Source organism: Monopterus albus, unplaced genomic scaffold, assembly GCF_001952655.1.
Source record: "Monopterus albus unplaced genomic scaffold, M_albus_1.0 scaffold189.1, whole genome shotgun sequence".
In the NCBI taxonomy this organism is placed as follows: Eukaryota; Metazoa; Chordata; class Actinopteri; order Synbranchiformes; family Synbranchidae; genus Monopterus; species Monopterus albus.
In genome coordinates, this window is record NW_018128069.1 from 607,686 (window position 1) to 632,678 (window position 24,993).

Consider the following 24,993-nt stretch of genomic DNA (forward strand, 5'->3'; position numbering starts at 1 on the left):
GGGGGCTACTGTCACCAGCCCTGTTTAACCTATATATGGATGAGTTGTCTGAAGAATTGAATAAATGTAACACTGGATGTATGATAGGCCCTAATCTTGTAAATCATTTTATGTATGCTGATGATTTGGCCATACTTTCGCCCAGCAGTGCTGGTTTTCAGCAACTGCTGAATGTGTGCTCGGACTATGGATTGAAGTATGATGTGAAATATAATGCAGAAAAGAGTGTTGTACTGATCTGTTGGACTAAAGGGGACAAAGAACTTTGTTTCCCAGACTTTTGTTTGTCTGGACAAAGGTTGAGGGGCCAAATCTAACAGCACATTAAAGTGAACGTAACCCTCTCACCGTCCTGGACCCTGACCGTCAGGGAGGCGGTGTCTGTCGCCCCCTCCTGGTCCGAGACAGTCAGTGTGAAGGTGTAGTTCCCCACATGCAGTCCTGTCACTGTGGCTACAGACTGGTCCGCTCCCCGCAGCTCTAATCCTGGAGGACCACTGGGAAAAACACACCCGAAAAAAAAAGCACAAGTGCGTCTTTAGTAAATTTGTTTCTTACAATATATAACATGTTCAATTTTTAATTAAAACATTTATACAAAAATTGAATTCTCACACCTTTATTTAAAGCACATTTATAATGGACTTCACTCCATATCAGAGACAACCCTTGTAGTTTTTACTGCACTACATGTATATGATAACTTCCCAGTGGGAAATCCACCAGCTACCCAGCAGGATGTAAAGTACTTCACAGTATAAGTATATAAGGTCGTTAACATCAGCTCCACCTTTAGGAGCTACAGCATTAAAGTGATGAACACAGTAATGTATTCGTCAGTAGGATCCAGTAGTATCAGAGACATTAATGTGACACGGACCGTTCTGCAGGATGAGTACTGGTACTCTGGTAGTTCAGGTACTGTGTCTTTTGGTGCTAATACTTTTGTACTTTTATTTGATTAACATTTATTTCATATCGTAGTTTTAGACTGTGGTATTTCTACTTTCACTTTAATCAGGGATGGATCGATACCTCCACCCCTCTGAGGTTGTTTACAAGCTCGAACCTGCCATTAACCGAACACAAACTCGACAGATGTATGCATCCCACCTGATGGCGTCCCAGTGATAGCTGACGATACCATGGTCATCAGTGCTGCCTCTGCCATCCAGCAACAAGTTGCTCACCGGGAGAAACAACTTCCTGTCAGGACCTACAATGGCCACCGGACCACAGTTTGACCCTCTGTCCCCTGAGACTAAATGAGGGCAGAGAGGAAAAAGGAAGTGTTGTGGTTTGTTTACATGTCTTCATTTCTATTTGTTCAGTTGAAATATTGGTTTTTGTTCTGATTCCCGTTGTGTGCATTTGTTTACCCGTTGTAGCAGACAGTGTGGTCATGGTTGAAGAGTTGATGCTGGGAGTTGAGATGGTGGTGGTGGGGTCAGAGGTCACAGTCTGGGCAGGGGGTTGGCTGCTGGTCGGTGGAGCTTCGGCTGCAGACTGGACCATCTTAACTGTGTCTGTGAGAAAGCGCACAAATGAAAGAATGAAACTCGAACTCTTATGATTTCTGAGCTTTTATAAAGCATTTGTTCACACCAGTGTGATTTTAAGCACTATACACTGTCCTCTCCTTTACAGTACATTGTGGTTTCACACACAAAACTGACATTTGGTTCGGTCTGCTTTCTCTGCTTTCACCTGATCTAAAACTTTTTACTTAAGTAAAAGGCATCAAGACAAGATGTAAAGGAAATGCAGAAACATGAACGGGATTTTAAAAGTGCAAAATGAACTGAAAAGGGTAAAACAAGAATACAGTTACAGGCTGTAAAAAAGAGTTTAGAAGAAGTGAGTGGTGACTGGCAGTGTGATGAGCTGGGTGTACCCAATAAACTGGCAAGTGAGAGTAGTTAACCTACAGTGAACAACAATTATAAAAAGCAGTTCATTAATATGGGAATTTAAAAACCACAACATGTTCAGTTCTCCATTATTTAACAAGAGTTTAATTATTATAATTCCATATGTGACACAAATTATATAACAGACCTTGTGTGTGTGTGTGTGTTTTCAGTACCAGATGCGTGTTCAGGTGAGACTGTGGGCTGCTCTACACGGTTTCCAAGAGACACCACTAGGGGTTGAACTGCAGGTGAAGCATAGTTGTATTATTACCAAACAGTGTGTATATAAACGTGGACGCCATGACAGCTCCCAGAAGTGAAGCCACCGAGAGTTGATCGCCCTCTGGTGGCTGGTTGCAGTATAGATCATAAACCCCGCCCCGTCCGTGTTAGTGGATGAGACAAGAGCCACAATATAAACTCAAAGTACAAATCAAATACATCTTTCTCAGAGGTGATTTCTGCTGTTCCTGGTAGATATTATTACACCGATCTGTGTAAAGTAGTCATTTTTCTGCTATGTTTGTTTTTAATACAAGTTATTTGATGGTGTAAAAAGGGCTGCATTTCGGATGACTGATAGTTTTGATTGGCGGCCTGATACCACGCCTCCACCTCGTTACTGTGCAGAATGTGGTTGCCTGTGGGTGGTGAAAACAGTAATTTAAAAAATCCACACGTAGTGGATGTAAAATGCTAAACACACACATTTGAATGTGTTTAAATGACAGGGTGCACTCAGGTGTACCTGGCTGTACAGGTGTGCTGCTGGGCCACTGGGGTGCAGCAGAGATGAGACCTGAAGTCCTTATATGGTCATGTTGGGTGGAGTCAGTTGTCAGTTTTTGTGATGAGACTGTCAGTGGTGCAGAAACTGTGCTTTGAGTTTTTGTCTGTAAAAAAAAAACAAAAAAAACATGACAATGAAATAGAGTGAGACATCATTATGCTGTGTCATATATAGAAACCTCTTGCTCTTTTCCTGTCATGACTCACAGTTTTCTCTGCAGTAGCAGGTTCAGTTGGGCTCCTGGTTCTGTCCTCATCCCCCTGACTCATGTTCCCCAGAGAGGAGGATCTAATCTGGGCCACACTGCTCTCTGTCAGCCCCTGTTCTGGACCATCAGCTGCCACTGATTGGTTAAACCTGTCTCTTGCCTTCAAAGACGTCTGATCAGTCATTGTATCCGCCTCTGAGCCACCACCTCCCCTCTCGTCCTGGTTTCCCTCAGAGTACTCCACACCCAGAATCTCGGGGTCATAGATGTCTTGCTGGGACTCATCCAACAGGGCAAGATCCTTAAGGGCCTCTATATCTCCAGGGGCCTCAGATGACCGGGACAGGGGCCTCCAGCGGCCGCCATATGGCTCACCTCTCATCAGAGACTGCAGCACCAGCGTCTGCGGGGATGGCCTCCGCAGGAAGGCAAGGAAGGAATCAACCCCAGGTCTTTGCCGGGGCTGGCAGTTCTCCCTCTGCTGGCACCTCAGGATGTAGCAGTGGCCCTCGAACAGCCAGGCCAGGTCGTAACCAGGAAGGTCGCAGCAGGCTGCCACACACTGTGGCAATGTCGCTACACCTGGCACTCGCAGGATACTGCTGCTCTCCACTGCCGGAGACACCACCGCTTCAGAGAAGGTCGTCCCCTGCCAGCACTGAGACGCCGCTACAGCTGCAACACAGCAGGTTAGTTTGTGACCAGCTTAGTAAACACCACTTAGTAACCACCCTTAAGCTAAGATAAGGGGTTGACTTTGCTTATGTGCACTTGGTTTGTTTGCTCATCTCTGTTAAAGTGTTCCACATGGTCATGTCCTGACTGTTTCTGTGAGATGTATCCAGGACTGTCTCAGTCCTAAATGGGGCTAATGTTGCATTTGTTGGGCAGCGAAATAAACATATGTACAATAATGGAAGATATCGCCACAATCCCACAACAGCATCAAGAAATTTTTCTATCATGATATTATGAAATTACAAATATCACTACATTTGAAACTTGTGCAGTTAAGGGCCCCAGACCAGGAGTCCTCAGACCAGATCTGGGCCACCTGTGCCTGTGCTCCTAGATCTGACTCCTTTCCAACCTCTGACTGTGTGAGCTCTGTCAGAACGGTCAGATCAGAATCCATGTGGCTGTTTTAATGTCTGCCCCTCTGCACATACAGCCTGTCGAGGAGAGCATCGACAGCAACGGGGTCAGTGGAGAGACCAGAACATTTCCCATGTGGTGGACATTTATGGAGAAGCTTCTGATCAGGCCTAACTGGAAGGAACATATTGTAACCCAGCAGACGGGAAGCAGCAACACGACAACAAGATCAGAGCTGAGCGTTAAGGCCTGGGATGTATTGGAACAGAACATGTCAGAATAAACACTTTGTGGTCAAGGTTGAGAAAAACCTTTTCACCTGGCTGCAAATCACAGTGATACAGGAATGCATGGTTGAGTAAGTCATTCCTGTACACTTTAATATAAGAATGGAAACTTCACAAGTATCACCTGCAGGAACAAAGATGTGGCTCTTTACATCCTTATATACATTTAAGTTTGCTGTATACTGACAAATCAATTGCTGTTTAAATAAATTACATTTACACAAACATCAAAAGACAATAGAGATTCAAAGCAATGGGATGTTTGTACCTTCCACACAGCGGAGCAGCAGCAGAAACACAGTCTCCCACATCATCCCTGTCTGAGAGTCTGCAGCCTGAAACAAACATCACAGCTTCAGAGGCAACAACCAGCTGTTTCCCCTCATGTTAAATGTAAACAGGTCAGAAGATACGCAGCAATTAGCCCTTATCACAAACTGAAATAGCTATTTTCAGAAATTGATAAACTGCATTTCAAATTTAACAGGAAACTAACTCCTTTCACCTTTTATGAACTGACAGCTGATCAGTTAATCAACAAGAAATAAGTCAACAAGACACAAATTAACATTTTACCATCCAAAAACTTCTATATTATAGTGTAGTAAGAGCTGTATATATCAGAGCAGGTGGAGTGCTGGCTACTGTTTCAGTACCACCGTGCAGCGGACAGCGCCAACGGGAGCCCCGCCCGGGCGCAGGAAACGCGCTGTTTCGAGTCTGAAAATAAACGGACCCTCATCCCTATGACATCGCAAAAACCGCATTAAATATTATATTAGCCTAAACCACATATATGAGCGTTTAACTGTTGTTTTCCTCCCACAGAAACACTCCCAACCGCCATTACAGGTCGTGAGTCTCTACGTCTCGAATGCGCAGGTCGCTCTTCATGGGAAACCTTTTAAACCAAACTCCGTTAGAAATTTCAACAGTTAAAGGTTTCGTGGCTTGTGCAAGAAGACTCCTGCAAAGGAATATATTGATTAAAACACTTTGTGTATCGCTTTATATCATTAATGAATTCCGCATAGATTTATCACGAAGAAATGCACGTATTTTATGAAAACTATCAACTTTTTAAGTAAGTCCCTTTAGGCTGTCCTCTGAGAAAACATCAGCAACATGAGCAGGTTCTGCACTTGAAATTCTATTAAAATATGGTTAAACAGAAAACATGAGACATATACAAATATGCCGCCTAAAAACACTTAGGTGATGGTTAAGCTCATTAAATAATTTGTCTACCATCCGAATCGTTGCTAATATGAAAAATCGTTAAATTGTTGTTTTTCATTAACAGGGATTGGCGTGATTAACGCAGGATAACAACGCACACTAGGATGAACATTTTAGCAGCTTCCTGTCAACAAATGCCGACATTTTACTTTTTTTAATTTCGAGGGCAAAAGGTGACGAGATTTCACCAGATAAAAATTGAAAAATTAAATCACTCCCGTGCTGTCGCTGTCCGAGCGTAGAAACACCTGAAGGGAAACGCGGTATAACACGGTAACTCACCTGGTTGTACTCAGTTCTGTTAGAGACACACAACAGTGGAACCAGTCCGTCCTACTGGTCACATACTGGCCTCACTGGGTGGGGTTTAATTGGTTACACGCTGATGCTGAATTTGTGCCGATTATTGCCGAGAAATCACGATCAGTATCGAGTCCACGAAAATTAAAACTATCACATCCGCTCGCAACTTTCAAAATAAAAATGGTAAAATATTAAAGTTGGAGAATAATTTCAATGCAATGTCGAAAGTAAATTCGTACTTGTGCTGTATTTAACGGTTACTATTTGTAGATAAATGCATCACAGCTTCTTGGAGAATTAGTTCTCAAACTTATCCCCATTCCAAGTAAGATAGATGAAAGCATAACTGTATTTTTAAAAAGTTTATTATTGCTGTATTAAAACATACCCATCTGCTTATTTTTCAACAGGCAACAGTGGACAGAACAGACTTTAGAAGGGTTTTAGATTTAGATCAGTTATGTGGAAAAATGTGCTCCTTTATTTCAATAAAAAAAAAGTTATTTAGGTTTTATGTTCATCACTACCAACATATGAAGACACTGAGGTGCACTTGACTGTTTATTATATTATTTTAAATTTCCTTTTATTAATTTATTTATTTGGGGGGATGGCATGTTGTTGATGTTTATTTACTGCATGATTATGTTGAAACTAATGTATATGTTGGGGCTGGGGTGTGGTAATGTATGGCCAGGTGTATGGTTTTCGGACCAACACCTACAGCTCCAAAACAAATGTGGGTCCTATTTCCCGACTGCCCTTGTTATCAAATAATAGGACAGCATTAATTTTGGTTGAAGTTGGTTTTTACTTAACAGAAGGGTTTAAATAACAATAGTCAGTCCATTTTTTTTATATGTCGAACAAAAATAAGACAACAGTAGGGAACTTATTCTTCCAGATGCCGGAATTCCTGTTCAGTAAATACCCCGAACTCGTATACAGTGTTGTCTCCCCTGCCGTCACGGAGGTTTGTATTTCCCTGCGTTTCTCTCTTTTTCTCCTTCTCGGTCTGTTTCTTTTTTTTTCCCGCGGGACACTCGCCTGTCACACAGTGATGACGTCACAACAGATGCGCCCTCATACAGCTGTAGGTGAGCACTGTATGTATACAACTATCATAGCGACACCCACTGGGCACTTACTAAACAACACCTTACTGCACCAGGGAGAGTTTCAGTTACTCCCCTTAGGAAACTGTAATTTTATTACTTGACCCGGGTACATATATTTGTATAAACTATACTTGGAAAATAAAACATCTGGATTTTAGGGATTTAAAAATTTTTTTTTAGATACATATGTTGTAATATTGTTACTTTTGTGACTTGTGTGAATTCGCAGCTAAAAAGCTCAATTTCCCCAGTGAGATCAATACTCCGTATTGCAGTACACGATTCGTGTTTGAGTTTTATTTTGAAAGGGGACACGTGTAATTTCCGGTTCAAAAAGTAACTGTTTGGTTTGACAATGACGATTCGGGCAAAAAATTAAGAAACTGATAATTATGTATAAAATAATAAATGAGCCAATAAATAAAATTCGTTTCTATCAAGCACTACAAAGCAGCAAAAATTAGACACTGTCTTTTATTTTGTGTTTTCTTAAAAAACAAAACATTTACAACTGAAATCACAGATATAAATTATAACAGCAAACAGTTATCTATTTTAAATAGCCTCCTCTCCTCTGACCACAATCATTCAACCAATGAAACGACAAAGTCAAACTGCCTTGACTGTGAACAAGCTGCAGTCCTGTGCAGTAACACGTACAGTGTGATGTTTTGTCTGTGATGCGGAGGAGCTGCTCTGCTGCAGTGAAACATCCCTCACTCACACTGACTCCTCAGTCCTCTGCAGACAAAACTCACATTTAAAATAAAACTTTTTCAACAGTAAACATTCACTGTTTCAGTTTGAGTCGATGGTTTCCTGTAAAATGAGTTTGCAGACACAGATGAAGGTGCTTTTATTGCTCCAGGGCGTTTGGCTGCAGCAGGGACTGAGCCCACGGCTGTTAGTTTACACACTGCTCTCCCTGACAATATTAGTTTAGATCACCCTGCATGACTCCAGCCGGGCTTTGGGATGTTGACAAATTCACGGTTTAGTTAAACACAGATGTAGAAACTCTGACCCGAAGTTTTGGAATCGTGTTTCAGCTACTGGACAGATATCAGCTCTGGACTTATTTTTCCTTATAAAACTTGAGAGCAAAGCTCTGGTTGACTGTTTCTGCCTTTGAAAACACCTCTCTGTGTTGGCTCAAACTAACTGATGCTTTCAAGAAACAAGGGAGTTATAATAATGACTGAAAACATAATGTTTGATTTTTAAATTAAGAAACAAAACGTATATTTTGACTTAAGTGTAGTTATTTCTGTACCAACCTCTTACAGCTGCAAACATTTCTTCCATCCCACGCACCAAGGCCAGTTTTGTGGTTACTAGTGCCCCATTCTTAATCCTGCCTACCGACTCTGAATGGCTACGCTGTGTTACCACCTGGGGAAGCAGCTGTCGATGAACAAAGACACTGGGTGCTTTTGAACTGATGTGGACACAAAGGTCTGAAACCAGGCTGCAATATAAAGCAATCAAAGATGTTTAGAGGGGGAAAGCCCAAACTGTTGGGAAGAACTATGTAAAGAGATTTAACAGAAGCTTAGGTTCTGGCTTTTGTCTGGGGAGAAAGTCCTTACAGGTCTGATCCACTACAGGAACAAGCCCTAACCAACCTGTCTCATTCAGGAAAACTGTCTAACCAAAGCTGACATCCTGAGTCTTTCAGTGAACCTTTGAGAATGAACGGGCTGCAGACAAGATGGTGGACTGCGACTAATCTGTGAACTGCCAGCCCCAGGTGGAAGTTGTTGACTTTTATCAGATGTTGGGTTTGGGCCAACATTAACCCTAAGCACAAACCTACTGAGGTTAACAACCTGTGGCTAGTATGTGGTCCACCATCTTGTCTGCAGCCAGGTTCTTCTTGATGGTCCGAAACAGGACATGTGTGCTTCTTTTCTTGGTAGTGTCATGATAAAACACTCAGACAGTCTTTCCCAAAACACTGATAAGAAGTCTCAGCTTCTTGTTTGAAGTGTTGAGTGATAGATAAACTTTCTCCCATTTTAAAAATGGAGAGATGTTACACTTTACAACATCATGTCAGTAGCTCCACATGGGGCTGTCGACCATCCTCAGAAGTTTCCTCAGGTGTTGGATGATGGACGGAGATGGAGAGATTCGACACTTTCCACACTCTCACACTGAGCTGTTCCAAAACACTCCCAACAAACAGTGGAAGGCTGTGAGGAGTGCAGCGTCTTAGTTTCATGTTTGGTTGTTTCCTCATCTGCTGATAATGGACACTAGCTCCTGACCTGATGGACACTGGTTGTTAGCATGATAAGGTTTTTAACAGGGAACCAGAGAGATGAACGCAAGTTTCCAGGAGTTTGAAGACATCTTGAAGTCTAATGTGTCTTTTTTTGGGTCAAGTTTGAAGAGTTCTACAAATGCTGGCGTGGCCTTTTTAATCTTTATTGGACCTTTCTCCTAATAAAGTCCTAATTGTCCTTCTTGATCTCACTGACTTCCTGTAACTCTGTTTTTCAAATTTCCCCACTGTCAGTCCAGCAGAGGACTACCAGCACTGATGTCTTGCAGGGTATAATTATTATAAAAACAGGGAAAAAGAAAATGTTTACTCTGACACAGCTGATCTCTCTGGACGAGTGCAAACCTGAGTGTCTGTTTTCTCGCCTGGTTGCAGCTCGGTGGGTTCCTCCCCTTTTCAAAGTTGAGCTTGGCTCCGTCTGCTGCTGCGACTTTTGGGGTCTTCGATGGAGACAAAGAGTAGCGGGATTCACACCGACGAGATGGACAGAGGTACAGAGGACAGGAAGGAGCGTGATGCTCCCATATCCAACAAGAGGCAGCAGAGAAACGAGGAACACAAGCAGATGAAGGCAGCAGGGATCCTGCGTTTGCCATTTTCCCCTCAAAAGGGATGAACGCTGCAGGAGTCATCAGGTCGCTCAGCATTCGAGCGGCGGGTGGAAGCTGCGCCTGCAGTCGACAGCTTTGGGGCTGGGAGGCTGCGCTCGCTTCTTATGGAGCTCTTCATGGCCCAGAGTACTGGTGAGGCGAGAGTACGCCGCCTTGTACTTCTTATCGAACGCAGCTGTAGAGAGAGAGAGAGAGAGAAGGATTTTTACCAAGTTTATTTTGACTCTACACACTGTGGTCCTGTTGTTGTGTGTAATTTGTGTTGACCACACAGCAGCTGCCACAGGTGAGTGTCAGCCTCCTGGATAAAAGCTGCGACTTCAACAGTGATGAGGGTTAAACAGTGTGAAGAGAGATCCTGGTATTTCACTCTAAAATCTCTTTTTCCACCACAAAATAGTTTTTTTTATTAAAGCCACATAAATCGGTCAGAGCTGGTCTTACCGACATGGTCTTTACCCATCGCTGCCAGAGTGAGGAAGAGGAACTCTCTGTACAAACTCCTGCCAAACACACAACAACACACACAATCACTTTTCACTTCACTACAACTTGACTTGTACTTTAAAGAGCACATTTACAGTTTACTTATTAAATCACACATGGCAGCTTATTTATTCTGCCAAGAACTGGGAGCTGTCAATCATCATACTGTGTTTTAACTTTAACTCCTACACACTCCTGGTTTCTTGTTGCTCACAGTCTGTGCCTGTATTCAACACATCCAGCCTGACCTTTGTATCCTGGGAGTCCCCGGCTGTTTGGCCAGCGTGTCCAGGAAGAGGGTGACAGCTTTGTGAACCTCGTTCATGCCAACCCACCGCAGCACCTCCTCCAGGAAAGACAAGGTGAACGGGTGGTTGTGTCTGCGCCAGCTGTAGCTCCTCATCTGTACGCCACCTGGTGGAAGAATGGTTGAGGTACAACGGCAGCATAAAGACAAACACACAGATTCAGGTTATGGGAAGCTCCAGGTTACAGGTCAGAAAGATCCTGTAGTGGAAAAGCAGCTGGAGACATTTAGCATGCTAGCACAGATGTCAAACTACAGCTGGTCCTGACAAGTTTCACATCATAGTCGTATTAGCACCGTGCATGTTTTAGACCAATGAAAACTGACCTGCTACATGAAAAGTCAGGATCATTAAAACGCTAAAAAGAAGAAAACCAAGTCTACACACTGATCATTTTTAATTGCACTGACACTATTAGGAGTGTAAATCAGAATCAAGTGCACCAGGTTCAGTTTAAGGTGACAATATTGTCCGTGTTGCACTGCAGTCTCCTTGTCTTACTGTGGATCCTCCAGAGGATGTAGAGGGGGGGCCACTGGTCCGTGTCGGGGGTCAGGGTGTCCCAGAGGAGCCTCACTCTCACTGCTGAGCTCTCAGTCTGGGAAACACACAGCACATGATGAGGAACCATGTGTGGATCGGTGTGTTGGTCATCTTTCATCTTCCACTACCTTCTTTTATTTGAGTTATTTGGTGTCGTTTTTACAACATGTCCAAAAACATGAAAATCTACATATTAGTATTAGTCAAGCACTTTATTTCCCCATGAATTAATATTAATGACTGGAACAGTAATCAGAGATACACACATATTACTTATGTTCCTGAAAAATGCAGGAACACTGCGACTGGATGATAATTTAAGCTCTGTGATCAAACATGAACTCAAACATCCCCCCTTAAATTACAAATAAAAAAGTCTCTGGTTTGTTTTCACCAAAATAAGACAAATGTTTTGAAATGCCACTGTCCCGTACTCTACTGCAGCATCAGACCGCGTGTTACCTGTGTGAACTGGCTGACCAGAGGCGAGGATCTGACCAGTTGCAGCAGGTTACTGGGCAGACCAAGGCGCTGGAAGTACCAGACCAGGTTCCAGAAGATGATGGAGTGGCTGTCCAGGAACTGAGGCTGAGCCAGGACTGACTCGCCCTCGTTCTCTAGCAGACTCTCCAGCTCCTTCCTCAGAACCAGAGGACTCAGGTAGGCCACTGTCACCTGAGGAGCCCCACCCACTGATGAACCCTGAGGGAGGGGGCAGATACATGGGGGAGGACATACAAGCAAGACAACTTCATAAAATATCTGTCTTCATATCCCAGCTGAAGTTTCCCTCCCAGTGGCTCACACCTGATGTGTCCACAGCAGTGTGAACAGACCAGACCAGATGTCCTTAGACCAGATCTCGGCCACCTGTGTATGTGCTCCTAGACCCAATTCCCATCTGACCTCTGACTGTGCGAGTGCTGTCAGAATCAGAATCCATGTGGTTGTTTTAATGTCTCCCCCCCGTCATCATCATTCGGCACCTCACAGACCGGTAACAATAAACATGGAGGAGAGTGTCGACAGCAACGGGGTCAGTGGAGAGACCAGGACATTTCACATGTGGTGGACATTTATGGAGAAGCTTCTGATCAGGCCTAACTGAAAAGAACATATCATAACCCAGCAGTTTGGGAGGAAACTGGGCCATTTGACCGTCGCACACACGACCTGGTTGTTATTCTTGTGTACACGTGGCTCATATTTCCGTTATATCTGTGCATTTGTGGCAGTTTAGGAGCTCAGCGGTGTTCACACCAGAGCCAGGTACATGGCACTGACACACATGAACGGGAAGCAGCAACATACAAAGATCAGAGCTGAGCGCTAAGGCCTGAGATGCGGACTTTATGTGGATTCATATAAAGCATGTCAGATGTGTGATGGTTACCGTGGTGGTCCTGCTGGTCTCGGAGTAGCTGCTGGTCTCAGAGCTGGAGTCTTCACTCAGACCGTTACATTGGTGTGGCAGGGCCTCCTCGTGGCCACTGGGTGGCCGCACTACACTCTCCACCTCGTCCTCCACACTCCAGTTGCTGCGGCCCACACTTTGACAAATGTGAGCAGAAAATCTGATCAGAAAAAGGCTGATTATCGTCCTAATTGACTGTGCACGTCCTCAGAAAGTAAGGCTATGTGTCCAGCAGATGAGCAGTGGAGGCAGGAAGTCAGCAGCAGTTCTGAATCAACACAACAGTGGCATTAAGATCTGAAGAGAAACTTGTAACTGCTAAAAACCAAATATTATTGGCCTTTGTTACAGCCTGAGGGTGTGATGACAGCTGTGGTTCACTGATGAAAGTTTGTACCTGCTGACAGGTCCGAGGTCACAGATCTCAGCGTTGAGGAAGGGGACAAAGGAGGAGCAGCAGAACGGGCACGAGGAGTTGAGGTTAGAGTCGTCTGATGTCCAGCCGGCCATGATCTCTTCGTCATAGACCAGTGAATCACAGTTGCGGCACAGAGAGCAGCTGGACATCAACACCTGGACACACAGAGAGGGCAGGGAGGGGTCAGCGCGACTGCTGAATACAGCCCAGCACATGTTAGACAAACTAGAAATTGAGCAACATGTCTGTGAATGATCATTACCCACATGTACCACTGTGTTACACAGTGGCCGGGGACACAGAGTCCTTAACAGTTCTAGATAAAAAGTGAATTCAGTGTGATCACCACAGGCTACTGGAGAAACATCATCTTCAGAGGTTTGAGATTTTAGATTCTCTTCAAATAAAAGACTTTGTTAAAGCCAAACTGAAAAATCTGATACAAGCTGCTCAACTCTGCAACCGCCGAGTCTGGATTTGACAGATTTTGCCTTGTATACAACTATTGGCTACTTTATTTAACATACATTTCATGTGTTGTCTTGTTTGGTCTGTTTCGTGCTGTTCTGTCGCTGTGACCTGCAGATGACGGTGAGCTTTCAGCTAAATCTAGAACAGTGCATTTAAATGGTAACTAATTTTTAATACTGTACACGCTCCTTTACAAATAAAATAAAGAGAAACAGAGAAAACTCTCCAGACGTTGCAGCTCTGACTCTGGTCTCTCATGTTCTAATCTCAGTATCGGCACAAGTTAAGAAAACATTCAGAGGCTTGTTTCTCAGTGACGCTACCCTTATGGATTAACTAACATTAACTAATTGGCATTGCTGTATTTTTGGATGTGTATTATTATGTGCAGACTATGTGCAACTTTCCCGATTTTTTGCAAGTTCATTTGAATTTTTGTATATTGGTGTAAAAACTAAACAAAAAAGCTATCGGGGAAGGGGGAGAGTGCAGTAACGCCAACACCAGACCTATCTAACATAACTAAGGCACACTAGCTGTTGAAGTCATTTCCAGAAAAAGAGCTGTTTACCTCGAGCCTGGGCATTTCCTGACTGGCGTCCCAGGACCTGCGCAGAGGGCACGCTGGGCTCGGAGTCTCTGTCAAGTCCAGGTCACTTCCCACAGACAACGAGCTCTGAGAAGAGACGACAGTAGTTTAGCCAGTAACTCTCTGAACAACACAAGACCAGGAACAGCATGAATCTGGTTAACAAATACTTGTGGTGGTGGGAAAAAATTCTTATGCTTTGATTTTGAAAATTCTTGTACTTTGTCAGTAACATTATGCCTCCTCTTTGCTAACAGCAAAAAAGGGTTCTAATAGTCTACCACTCGTGCACACAGGAGTCGGGCACTGCAACTCTTATAGGAAGAAGTACAGCATGACAACGGCATAGTACTGGAGGAATACTGCAAACCTGTGGGCTCACACTGTTTGCCTAATGTTAGTGGAGTAGAGCACAGTCTGATTTCAAAAGACCAGAGACAGTGGACTGCATAAGACAATAACTGCACTTCTGCCTGAGGTTTTGGTCATTTCTTTTTGAAGTTCAATTACATGAAAAAGAGAAGCAACCCATTTCACTTGAGCACCAAAATGTATTTTTATATTTGAACAAAAGTCAAGAAACAAAAAAACTGTATTTTATATTTTGCATTTCTATTTTAAATGCAAACCTCCCACCAGGGCTGCAGCGTTACCTCAGACTTAGTGTTTCCATTATCACTCATTGCCTCAAAGAAACAGACCGAAATTCAAATAGTGCAGTGAACTATTTCAAATAAAAATTCTCTGCTTGATTTTTTCAGGTGGTGACCTGTAACTGTACCTGTTAGTAGTACGTATCTTAACCAGTAGACTACTGCAGTTCAGCGATATGGCTTAAAGAGGCCCTGGATTCAGAACTGATATTTAATTTGAGAATCAAATGTGACACCAAGAACTGAAATCAAACTGAACTGTGAGATTCCCAAAGATCCTGTTGTTCTTTTCAATCAGTATCTGATTTTCATCTATTGTGTTTTTACTAAATCTTTTTAAAAATGTGTGATATGGGGCTTAGTTTCAAGTTGTTCTCATGTTGTTTTTACTTATCGACAGTTTGTTGTCACCTGTAAAGAACCATCAACCACGTGAGTCTGTACAAACAGGTGCTTTACAAATAGCATCTGACTGATTGGTTTAATTGATAAAAGCTGAGGTGAAGTGAGGAGGGACTTTTCCTGATAACATTTAAGAAGCTGATCTGGGATTCAAACCTCTGAGTTAGCGCTGACCAGCTTCTCCTTGGCTTTCAGCAGAGTTTCAGCCACTTGAGATTTCCTGGATTGTCTCTGATCAGACACTCTTCGTCCGACCCCTCCTCCACCTTTTGGCTGCCGGTCGTTGGGGTGAGGAGCTGCTGGAGTTTCCCTGCCAGGCCCCCTCGGCTCGGGGAAGAGACGTTGTTGTAGTTCTCATCGACGCCCTTGTTTCTGCCGATCTGCTTGCGTGTTCCCACCGGTCTGGGGGTCCAGAAGATGAATGACAAGAGGTACAGAGAGGAACAATATGCACCAATTGAGAGCAGCTAGGTGCATCGAGGAGGAACAAAGAGTGGGACCTGTGGGATTTTTCGGTCTAATGGCAAAAGCTGATAGAAAGTCACTTTCAGCTTTTCCCGTTTTAGGGGTCGCCACAGCGAATCGTCGCACTGACGACTCGCATATTGACATTTGGCACGTGTTTTACGCTACATGCCCAATGGCAAAAGCTGACATTCGTGTAATATTACCAGAGAAAACATCCTTGTAACAGTGTGGTCAGCCAGGTTTTTCAACTGACACACAACTGTCCCCTGCACTGACTCCATACTAGACAACACACTGTACTATATTAAATGTATAGAACATAACTTCAATTAGGGAAAAAATTGTTTGATATTTGCCTCAAACTGTTCGGCCTTATAATCCTCTATTAGTGGATGCATTTCCTTTAAAAGGGATCATGTCTTTGGAGGACAGGTTCCTTTATTTATATCACACCTTTCAATGCAAATCCAAAGCTAGTTATGAGAGAGTAGAGAGAAACAAATCATAAAACATTAAAGGATGTGAAATCAGGGAGAACATGCACAGAGCTGCAAACATTCTAAGTGTAACCTGTGATAGATCCAAGGCTGATGGAGCAAAATCCCTCAATAAAAGAACAGTGCATTAAAAGCAGGTTGACACATGCACACTGACCTGCCATCTCTCTCTGCAGGCTGGCAGCTGCAATCCAGCTCTGAGTTCGCCAACTCTGCACACTCTGCGTAGAAGGTGGAGAGGCAGACCTGACTCCGTGGAACCACACCACCACCGATGGGGGCTGAAGGTGGAGTGGAGGTCTCTCTGAGTCCCAGAGGGGGTTTACGGGAGATGACGTCACTGCAGGCCTTGGTCTCACTGTTAGGGAGCATGGACTTCTTACAGACTATGACCTCTGAGAGACAGAGGAGGACAAAGGAGAGAGAGGAGGTAAGATGCTGCTGGACAGAATGATGGTCAGAGGTAACTGAGGAAGTTTGGAATAATATATGAAAAACCCTGAGAGCTGGGCAGGCACTGTGTTAACTCACACTGCGAGTGTGAACGGTCCAGAACAGGTCAGTCCATCGGCTTCACACTGAACCTAATTACGAAGCTTTTTGTTGGTAATCAAACTAGAAAGCCATGTTCTCATGTTGACAGAGAGAGATGGCTTTACCTTCTGGGTTAATACAATGAACAGAGAGAAAAACAAAGGTGCAAAATATACTGTTGGTCTGTTCTCAGTGAAGTTTTAGCTACAACCTGTAAGATACGACTCCAGCCACTTTAAAACAAGGGCCCTGCAGTTTATAACAGATACTATGGCAGCAGCCATGTTGGTAAATTGCACCAACCAAAATTCTGGCAATGCCAGAAATCCAACCAGTCACCACTCACCAGATCACTGATCAATCAGGTGATTAATCAGATGTTGGTACCTTGCTTGAACATCACATGAGAACTGATATGGCTGAAATTTGGCCCGATTCTAAAGTTAACCAGGGACGACTGATTCTGGGTTAAATGGGTTGAGCCTGTGCAGCGTCACTGCAGTGGCTTGGGTTGATAACTCTTTATTTTGTGACAAATTTTTTGTGTGTATTCTAAGTGGAGGTAAAACAGTTCCTAGGCTTGTCATTTAATTTTTGCTCAGATGGGCAACATGTTTTCCTATCAGATGGGTAAGAATTACTGGATGGAGCTCCATCTACATATGAATGTATAAGATGCTGATGCATGTTGCACCACTCGTTAACTTCCTATCAGTCATTTTTGTTTAACTGTGTGAGTTTTGTGTTCTTTTCAGATTCCAAGGCCATACTGTGGATGGTGCTTGTATATTTTAAGCAGGAGCCTGTTGGATGCTTTACTGGAAAGTGTCTATAAATAAGAAATCTGGTTTGGATAAAGAGCCCGGTGGTGCAGCTCCCACTCAGCCCAGAAGTGATGTGGGATGGGAGGAAGTGACGCAGTAGAAAAAGTTGTCTCCTTACTGTCGTTTGATGCCTTCATGCTTTTCATACTGCTGCTCTTCATCAGCGGGCCGGTCAAAGACTCGTGACTGGAGCTTTCACTCAGACCGCTCCAACTAGACCGACGGATCAGAGTGGAGTGGGGGCGGGGCCTCAGATCAAGGTCCATCGTTGCTTCTTTAAATAAAATATTATAATTAACATTATGATCATATATCACATCATTTTAAATGTTATCCTGAAGTGGAGTTACAGAATGAGTCAGGAAAATTGTTTTATCTTCATTAGAATGTAAAGTTATGCAGCAAATCCAAAAAACAAACATCAAAAAATCTACAGCTCTGACACTGGGGTGTGGTTTATCTCGAGTTAAAACTGTAACCATTTGTCACAGTGACCATCTCAACTTCATGCTTTGTTATAAAATCCTGGCTTAATCTTGCCTAAATTATTTATTAAGATGTTTTCTTACCTCCCTGTGACCCCACAGAGCCACTCTTCTGGCGCCGTTTGATTGGCTGTCTGAACTGGGCCACGGCCAACAGTACGTTCCTCAGCTTGGCCCAGTGGAGACATTTATTCTGACTGGTGGAGGGCCACTTGCTCTCCAGCACTGCCTGAGGACAGAGAATGTCTGGTCAGCCACATCTCCCTCTATCAATGCATTCACACCATTTTAATTATAAAATTGAAAGTGCAGACAGGTGACAGATGAGAGGACAACCTAACACTTGTCACCTGTCTGTGGCTGGCAGGGAAATCACAGTTATTCCACCAGCCACATCCCTTCAGTAAAGAGGTTAGCTATAACCGAAGGTTGGCTGACAAAGTGTTAATGTAATCAACATTCAGCTTCAATTTTACTGCTGTCGAGTCCAGAAAATGACCAACTCTCATTAAATATGAGTGTTTGTGTCTTGGGACCTTGTTGTAGTATCCGTAGGTGATGGTGTTGGGTGTGATTCCCGCCTTCTTCATCTCCAGCAGAACTCGAACAGCGAGGACGGGCTGGCCGTACTGACCGCACAGCTGCATCAGTATCCGGTAACACACCTAAAACACACACGCGTGCGCACACACACACACACACACACATTCAGTGTGACTCTCCAAGTAACATGCATCACTGTCACAGGTTCTGCTTCTGTTTCTTTACAGAACAGTTCCTGGAACTAAATCTGGGCTCTGCTCAGAGGTAATTCCAAGGTTCAAGCACTTTTAGAGGAGATCCAGAGGATAAAACAAGTCTCAACAAGTCTTTTTCAAGTCTCTGGAGTAAGAAAGAGTCGGATGATCTCTGCTCTGTCTGTTGACGTTGTTCTGTGCAGCTTAAGAAGTGAAGTCATAAAAAACAGAGCAGAGATCAGCGACTCTTTCTTACAAATCCGACAGCTATGCTGCAGAGACCTTTGACCCTGTCAGCACCTCACCTCGTCTGGCAGCACCACCTTGCGGTTCTCCATGTGTTTGAGGACATCATAGGCCGCGTGCAGGGCGCGAACCTTGGCGCTCTCCGCTCGAACAAAGGTGGGCAGGTAGATGAACCAGAGGCCGTAACAGTGACCCAGCAGGCACTTGGACCACATGTCCGGGACAGCCGAGTACTTCTGAGCTCGTTTCTGGGCCAACTTGATCTCCTGGGAGGGGGGCATAGAATAAATACATTTCATAATGTAGATGTGCTCGATTTTGTATGTGAGAAAAATGTCTTAAACACTGTCTTCAATTTGATCTACTTTTTAATCTTAGTTCTATTTAACAGATTTGAATTATTTTACATTTATATATAAATATATTATTTTTTTACTTGTGTGCATTACTTTCACTGTTTTTAATTTGAATGTTCACTTTATTCTGTGTTTTCATGCATCTGTAAAGCACTTTGAACTGCATGAACCTGTCTGAGCGGTGCTCTACAAACTGATTCACTGATTAAAAACACTCTTTAATCAAAATGTACTGGCACTGCCAGATAGAATATTTTTTAAACAAAGCAGAACAAGAGGAAGGTTTATATAAGAAGGTAAAAAAACAACTCCACTTATGAGAAATCTGGCCTAAAATTAACATCTTAATTTTTGTTTGAATTTGATTTTGACATATGACAACGTGCACATTACACAAGTATTATTTTAAAAAAGTAGAAAGAAAAAGAGATGCATTTAAAACCAACATGAAACATAAAAGTATCACAGAGACAAAACAACAATAACTACAAGCAGCAGTCGAATCAAACATGACACAGGATAAAAATACAAAGCCAAAATAAAATATTCCATTTTCGTCATTGTAAATGCGCCTCTGCAGTACATTTAACCATTCAACTGGATCTCTCTGCATGTATTTAAATAAAACCTTAACAGACTCTGAGGATTTAAATCTGAACATTTAGACTTAAACATAAGGTCTAAATCTAGATTTAAAAAATATGAAGCTTTAGAGTTTAAAACACCATTTCTTTTGAATATGCAACACCAATAGACAGTCTGGTCATTTACACAACTATACACGTGCTGAAACCTGAAGCGTCTGAACATTTTAATGATTTAAAGTATCTCATGGTGTGTTCCTTTCTTACAATCAAAGACAAACCTTGTTTTGTACAATGTGAGAGCAGCCTGTGTGACTTTATTCTTACAAGTGACATTAAGAAACTTTTTCCATCTTCTGTTTCAGGGACCAGAAAATAACTTCTGTGGTTCTTAAACACATTCAATATTCTATCTGAATATTGAATAAGCAGTGAAATATTGATAATGATTCATTAAAATTTAATTACACACAGGAGAACCTCCTCTGTTCTTCATTCTGGAAAAACTGGGTCACAGTGAAAAACTCCCCAGAGGTTCAGAGTCTAAACTTGTACTGATCAGACTCTTTCTCTCCTGGGATAAATGTTATTTTTCCCAGTTAAAGATCTGGATGCCTCCCTGCAGGGAGCGTTAGGATGATCTCTCTGTACCGTAGCATGAGGGCCATAAACATTTTACTAGAGAGAGCAGGATCAATTTATTTGACCCTATCTCAGTTCAGCTCGGTATTTAAATTTATTTGAACAGTAGCTTACCTTATCCAGAAAAAAATAGTCATACCAGAGTTGTAAAAATCCAAATAAATCTTTATTTCCAAGATCAACTTGGCTTTTTCATTAATTAAAACTTACATTTTCTACCATGACTAAACATTCACATACAGTAGTTATAGCTTTGTTTTCCTGGTCTGAATTCAGGGGTCCTAGATAAGCCATTAAAAAAAGCATAAGCTGTGAATATTATTAAAAGCTGTGTGTCGTTTTACCTGTTTTGTACGTCGGGGGGCGGGGCTGCTGGGTGCACTGCCTTTAGCTGGGGCACGGAGCTGGTCCTGGGGTTGGTCGAAGAGCTCTGGCTTCAAGCTGGGGAAGGTCTCGTAACTGGACACATGAGGGGGGAAACAACGTCCAGTCAGCATATGCAACATGAGGAAGGGACATGCTGTGTTGAAGCTCTGGCTCCGCCCACATCACAAGCCTTAACACTCTATTCCGACCCCTTTGTGTCACATCCATGTGACATGACTGGATATGAATTGGATCTAGGAGCCCAGTCCCTTTGTGTCACATCCATGTGTGTAAGTGACATGATTGGATATGAATTGGATCTAGGAGCCCAGATCTGATCTGAGAACATTTGAACATTCATGGAAACATCATGTCTGAGTCACTGGGAGGGAAACTTCAGATGTGATGTGAATGGAGCATCAGAGGCTCTGATGTCAGTCAGAGTGAGGTGGCACCTGTAGACAGCGGGACACTCGGACCCGTCAGGTTCCTGTGGTTCTTCAGGAGGCATGATGAAGACTGTGTGTTCTCCACTGTAAGTCTCATCCAGATCGATCAACCTCACCTCCTCCGGCTTCTCCACATCCACCTGCAAATAAACATCAACACAGAACACAGGGATGAGATATTCTCTGTGCTGATTTCAGGAGTGATTACAGACATGATATTCTTTTCCTGACTTGAGCTTTGAACTTTTTGTTAATATTACATTTTCCAGAAAGAAAAGCAGAGGCCGGTGCATCTGGAACACCAGCAGGCTGGTCCTGTACTTCAACATCCCTACAGCTGCTTCACAGTTTCTGACAAGATTCTGGCTTCTGCTGTAAAGTGGTGAGTGATAAACAGACTGACCTTTTGGACACACTCGTCGAAGAACTCAAGGCAGGCGTGGCGGTCACTGACGAAGGAACACTCCTCGATGAACTGAGTGAACATCTGAGTCCTCGTAAGTTGGTTGTAAAACTTCTGCTGCGTTCGATCCCGAGACTTCAAAAAACCTGCAGGACGAAGAGGAGGGGGTTCACTGATCAGGGTCAGACACAGCCTCAGTCTGAAGTTCTGAACCTCACCTTGATTTGCTCAAACTCAGACTCTGTGAGGAAACACTGAATGTCTGTTAATACTGTGCTCCACCTCCAACAGACAATGAAGAGTAAAAACTGAAACAGGCATAACGGCAAGAAATCAAGCAGCAACAGGCGCTGGCACTGGTTATTTGATGTTATGGCCCACAACATGATGCCTGATTCAAATCTGGCCAGATATTTATGAAATTTACATTTTGGGATATACATTTTGATAGTCTGTGCTACTGACAAAGCCAAGCCATTACCAGACACCAGAATGAATTATTCTGTGGTCCACACACTCCCTGTGTCGATGCTCACCCTGCAGGTTGAACAATGAGCTGCAGTCGGTGGTGGTATCTGAAGGAGCCTGTGTGATGGGCAGCAGGAAGGTGCGGTATCCTCGCAGCAGGCTACTCATGAAGCGCAGGCATGCCTCCTGGATCTCCAGCTCCAGCTGCCTCTGACGCCTATAAATCTGGTCCTAGACGGACTCCAGTGTTGCTTCCTCCTGGCCAGGGGTGCAAACTGCAGAGACCAGAAGCGAGTCCACATAAGGTTCAGTGAGTTACAGTGTGCGTGATTATTTATTGTGGTAGCACTTTATTGAAAGTCCCACAGTTTAGCAGTTCCTTAGTAGTATACAAACACTTAATAAATGGCTTATAACAAACTATAATGTGTGTAGATATAACTGTTATAATGCATATAAAATATATGCCAACAGTTCCAACATGTCCTATGAAGACATTATATATTATCAGCTGTGTTTTACTATACCGTCTTTCACCTTGTGTTTGGACGGCAGCCTCCACCTCTGAGTATCTGATGTGTTTGGTACATTGTTATACTGCATGTTATTCCTGAAGCTGCCACTAGGGACACTGTTAGAGTGGCATTTCCTGCAGGGTCGTGGTACAATACTGCTTCCTGTTTGTGCTGCCATGCTGCTGGATCACCCAGTATAGTATTGTTGCCCTCTTAGTGTCATTTCAGGGCATCCGCCACAACAGTGTCCACAGGAAGAGTTGGTAGGTTTGATAAATACTTTAAAGATTCATATCAGCTTTCGACTTCAGACTGTTAACTAAATGTATATACCGGAAGTAGTGAGACTTAAAGTGTTACTTTTAAAAATGTGAAGACACAGCAAACAAACAGCATATAAATAAGAAAAGTCTGCTAAGGCATGTTAAACATAAACCATCATGTTGTTACAACAGTATGACAATGTTTGCTCTTGTCTCACTGTGTTTTTTTTCTCGATGTTCCCCCTGAAACTGCGTAACTTTATTTTGAAAATTGCTGCCAATCAATCACTCACTCTTCTCCAGAGTCTTGTGAAGGTTGGCGAGGGTGTTGAAAAGAGTCTTGCCATGCTTTCTGGGTAACGATCGCCATGACAACTGCTTCTTATCCTCCGATCTGAGACATGAAAGACAAATCCTCATGGTGACGAAAGGTTTTATATACTACTACCATTATGTATGTTTGATGCCTCAACACTGGATTCACACTGCTTAATGATGCTCAAACTACTCACTGGAAGATTGTGTTGGTGTCCAGGTCAACACACACCACGTCTGTGGGGGGGTCGTACAGGTCAAAGTAGCTGGAGTGGACGCCAACGATGAAGGGCATCGGCGCCAGCAGCACGTCGGCCAATTGCAGCGGACACAGAGGAATGTAGGGACAGAGCCAGCGCAGGGGGAACGTCATCTGGAGAAACACAGTGGGAGGAAATTATATGCATTATTACAGTGACTCTACCTAATGTCTTTTCAGGCTAGAGGGTCTAGTGAGACTCAAAACAAGCTGCTCCTTACCACTATAAGCCCCTCCCATCATGTTCTGTTTCCTAGAAATGACATAAATTAAACTACCAAGTTGACTGTTAGCTGGCTAACAGTCAGTGTGTCAGTCCAGTAGAACAGTCTGGTTACCGCTACTGTGACAAAAAGCACTGATGTTACACAAAGCTCCAGTTACTCCCAAATTAAAATCATGACCATGCTGGGTGGATAATGCTACCAAAACAAAGAGGTTAGCTTTAGATACTAATACATCCAGAGGAAGAACTCCACATCTGAATCCAGTCTGAGGGTGTAGCTGAGAGCCACCATGTCCTGTCCCACTGTCACTGGGGTTATCAGACTGTGGGGGGGATGCATGTTCAAACAACACCTCCACCCTCCTCACCTCTGTCAGATCATTTTGCCCAGTGTTTAAACTGAGCTGTTGTCAGCTGTTTAATTCCTAGATATAATTTCTGACTGTCATCAAGAGTTCATTCATTCATATTGTGAATATTAATGCATCACTGCACAAGTATCTTTTAAATGTTGGAAGTCAGTGAAGGTGCCGTCCTGTGTTTTTGTACTGCATTTTCAAAGCTGTTCCTATTGTTTAATATTGTTCAATCTTATTTAGAAAGGCATCCACTAGCTCCAGCTCTCAGACACATGTACAGTGCCTTGCGAAAGTATTCGGCCCCCTTGAACTTTGCGACCTTTTGCCACATTTCAGGCTTCAAACATAAAGATATAAAACTGTAATTTTTTGTGAAGAATCAACAACAAGTGGGACACAATCATGAAGTGGAACGAAATTTATTGGATATTTCAAACTTTTTTAACAAATAAAAAACTGAAAAATTGGGCGTGCAAAATTATTCAAATCCACATAAGGGATGACGGCAACATTCATAGATCCTGGAATGCACAATGAGGGGCAATGTTCATTCCTATTACAGAGGCCCACTGAAATTTTTTTGAGGAAAAGCTGTGTTAGACTGCATATTGTTTATAGTAAAGTATTTTTATATACAAATATAAAAATGAAAATGTTTCTGGAGTGGGACTTTAATTAATTATAGAAGTTGTGCAGAAGCTGCCCATAGCTCTACACAGTGATCCATGTGTGTACTGTATGTGTTTCTATGCTGCTCCAAATGAGTCTGTTCTGGTTCAACTTGTCTTATTAAATGAGCTTAAAAATAAAGTGACACCTTAGTTATAAAACACTGAGCAGGCTGTAACACACAAGAGTGTGT

General features: G+C 43.1%; 2 protein-coding genes across 2 annotated transcripts in view; both read right to left on the minus strand.

The window, feature by feature from the left end:
• kiaa0319 (KIAA0319 ortholog) overlaps positions 1–4,888 on the minus strand; it is a 14,501-nt gene extending 9,613 nt beyond the window's left edge. Inside the window, exons 1-8 of the mRNA XM_020617394.1 lie at positions 4,870–4,888; positions 4,562–4,628; positions 2,910–3,586; positions 2,662–2,806; positions 2,087–2,155; positions 1,380–1,526; positions 1,114–1,261; positions 349–497 (exon numbers count right to left, since the gene is read on the minus strand). Coding sequence (XP_020473050.1) covers positions 349–497; positions 1,114–1,261; positions 1,380–1,526; positions 2,087–2,155; positions 2,662–2,806; positions 2,910–3,586; positions 4,562–4,628; positions 4,870–4,872 — 1,405 coding nt within the window. The 5' untranslated portion in view covers positions 4,873–4,888. The remainder of the gene's footprint in view (positions 1–348; positions 498–1,113; positions 1,262–1,379; positions 1,527–2,086; positions 2,156–2,661; positions 2,807–2,909; positions 3,587–4,561; positions 4,629–4,869) is intronic.
• A 2,525-nt stretch (positions 4,889–7,413) lies between these two features.
• The window catches only part of dennd4b (DENN/MADD domain containing 4B), a 40,986-nt gene continuing 23,406 nt past the window's right edge, over positions 7,414–24,993 (minus strand). Inside the window, 21 exon segments of the mRNA XM_020617360.1 lie at positions 7,414–10,026; positions 10,296–10,354; positions 10,586–10,751; positions 11,147–11,243; positions 11,651–11,890; positions 12,582–12,738; positions 13,000–13,175; positions 14,063–14,167; positions 15,292–15,416; positions 15,419–15,537; positions 16,258–16,495; positions 17,577–17,732; positions 18,028–18,172; positions 18,480–18,608; positions 18,986–19,192; positions 20,853–20,967; positions 21,330–21,463; positions 21,727–21,872; positions 22,263–22,469; positions 23,266–23,366; positions 23,485–23,660. Of these exon segments, the coding sequence (XP_020473016.1) occupies positions 9,881–10,026; positions 10,296–10,354; positions 10,586–10,751; positions 11,147–11,243; positions 11,651–11,890; positions 12,582–12,738; positions 13,000–13,175; positions 14,063–14,167; positions 15,292–15,416; positions 15,419–15,537; positions 16,258–16,495; positions 17,577–17,732; positions 18,028–18,172; positions 18,480–18,608; positions 18,986–19,192; positions 20,853–20,967; positions 21,330–21,463; positions 21,727–21,872; positions 22,263–22,469; positions 23,266–23,366; positions 23,485–23,660 (3,144 nt within the window). The 3' untranslated portion in view covers positions 7,414–9,880.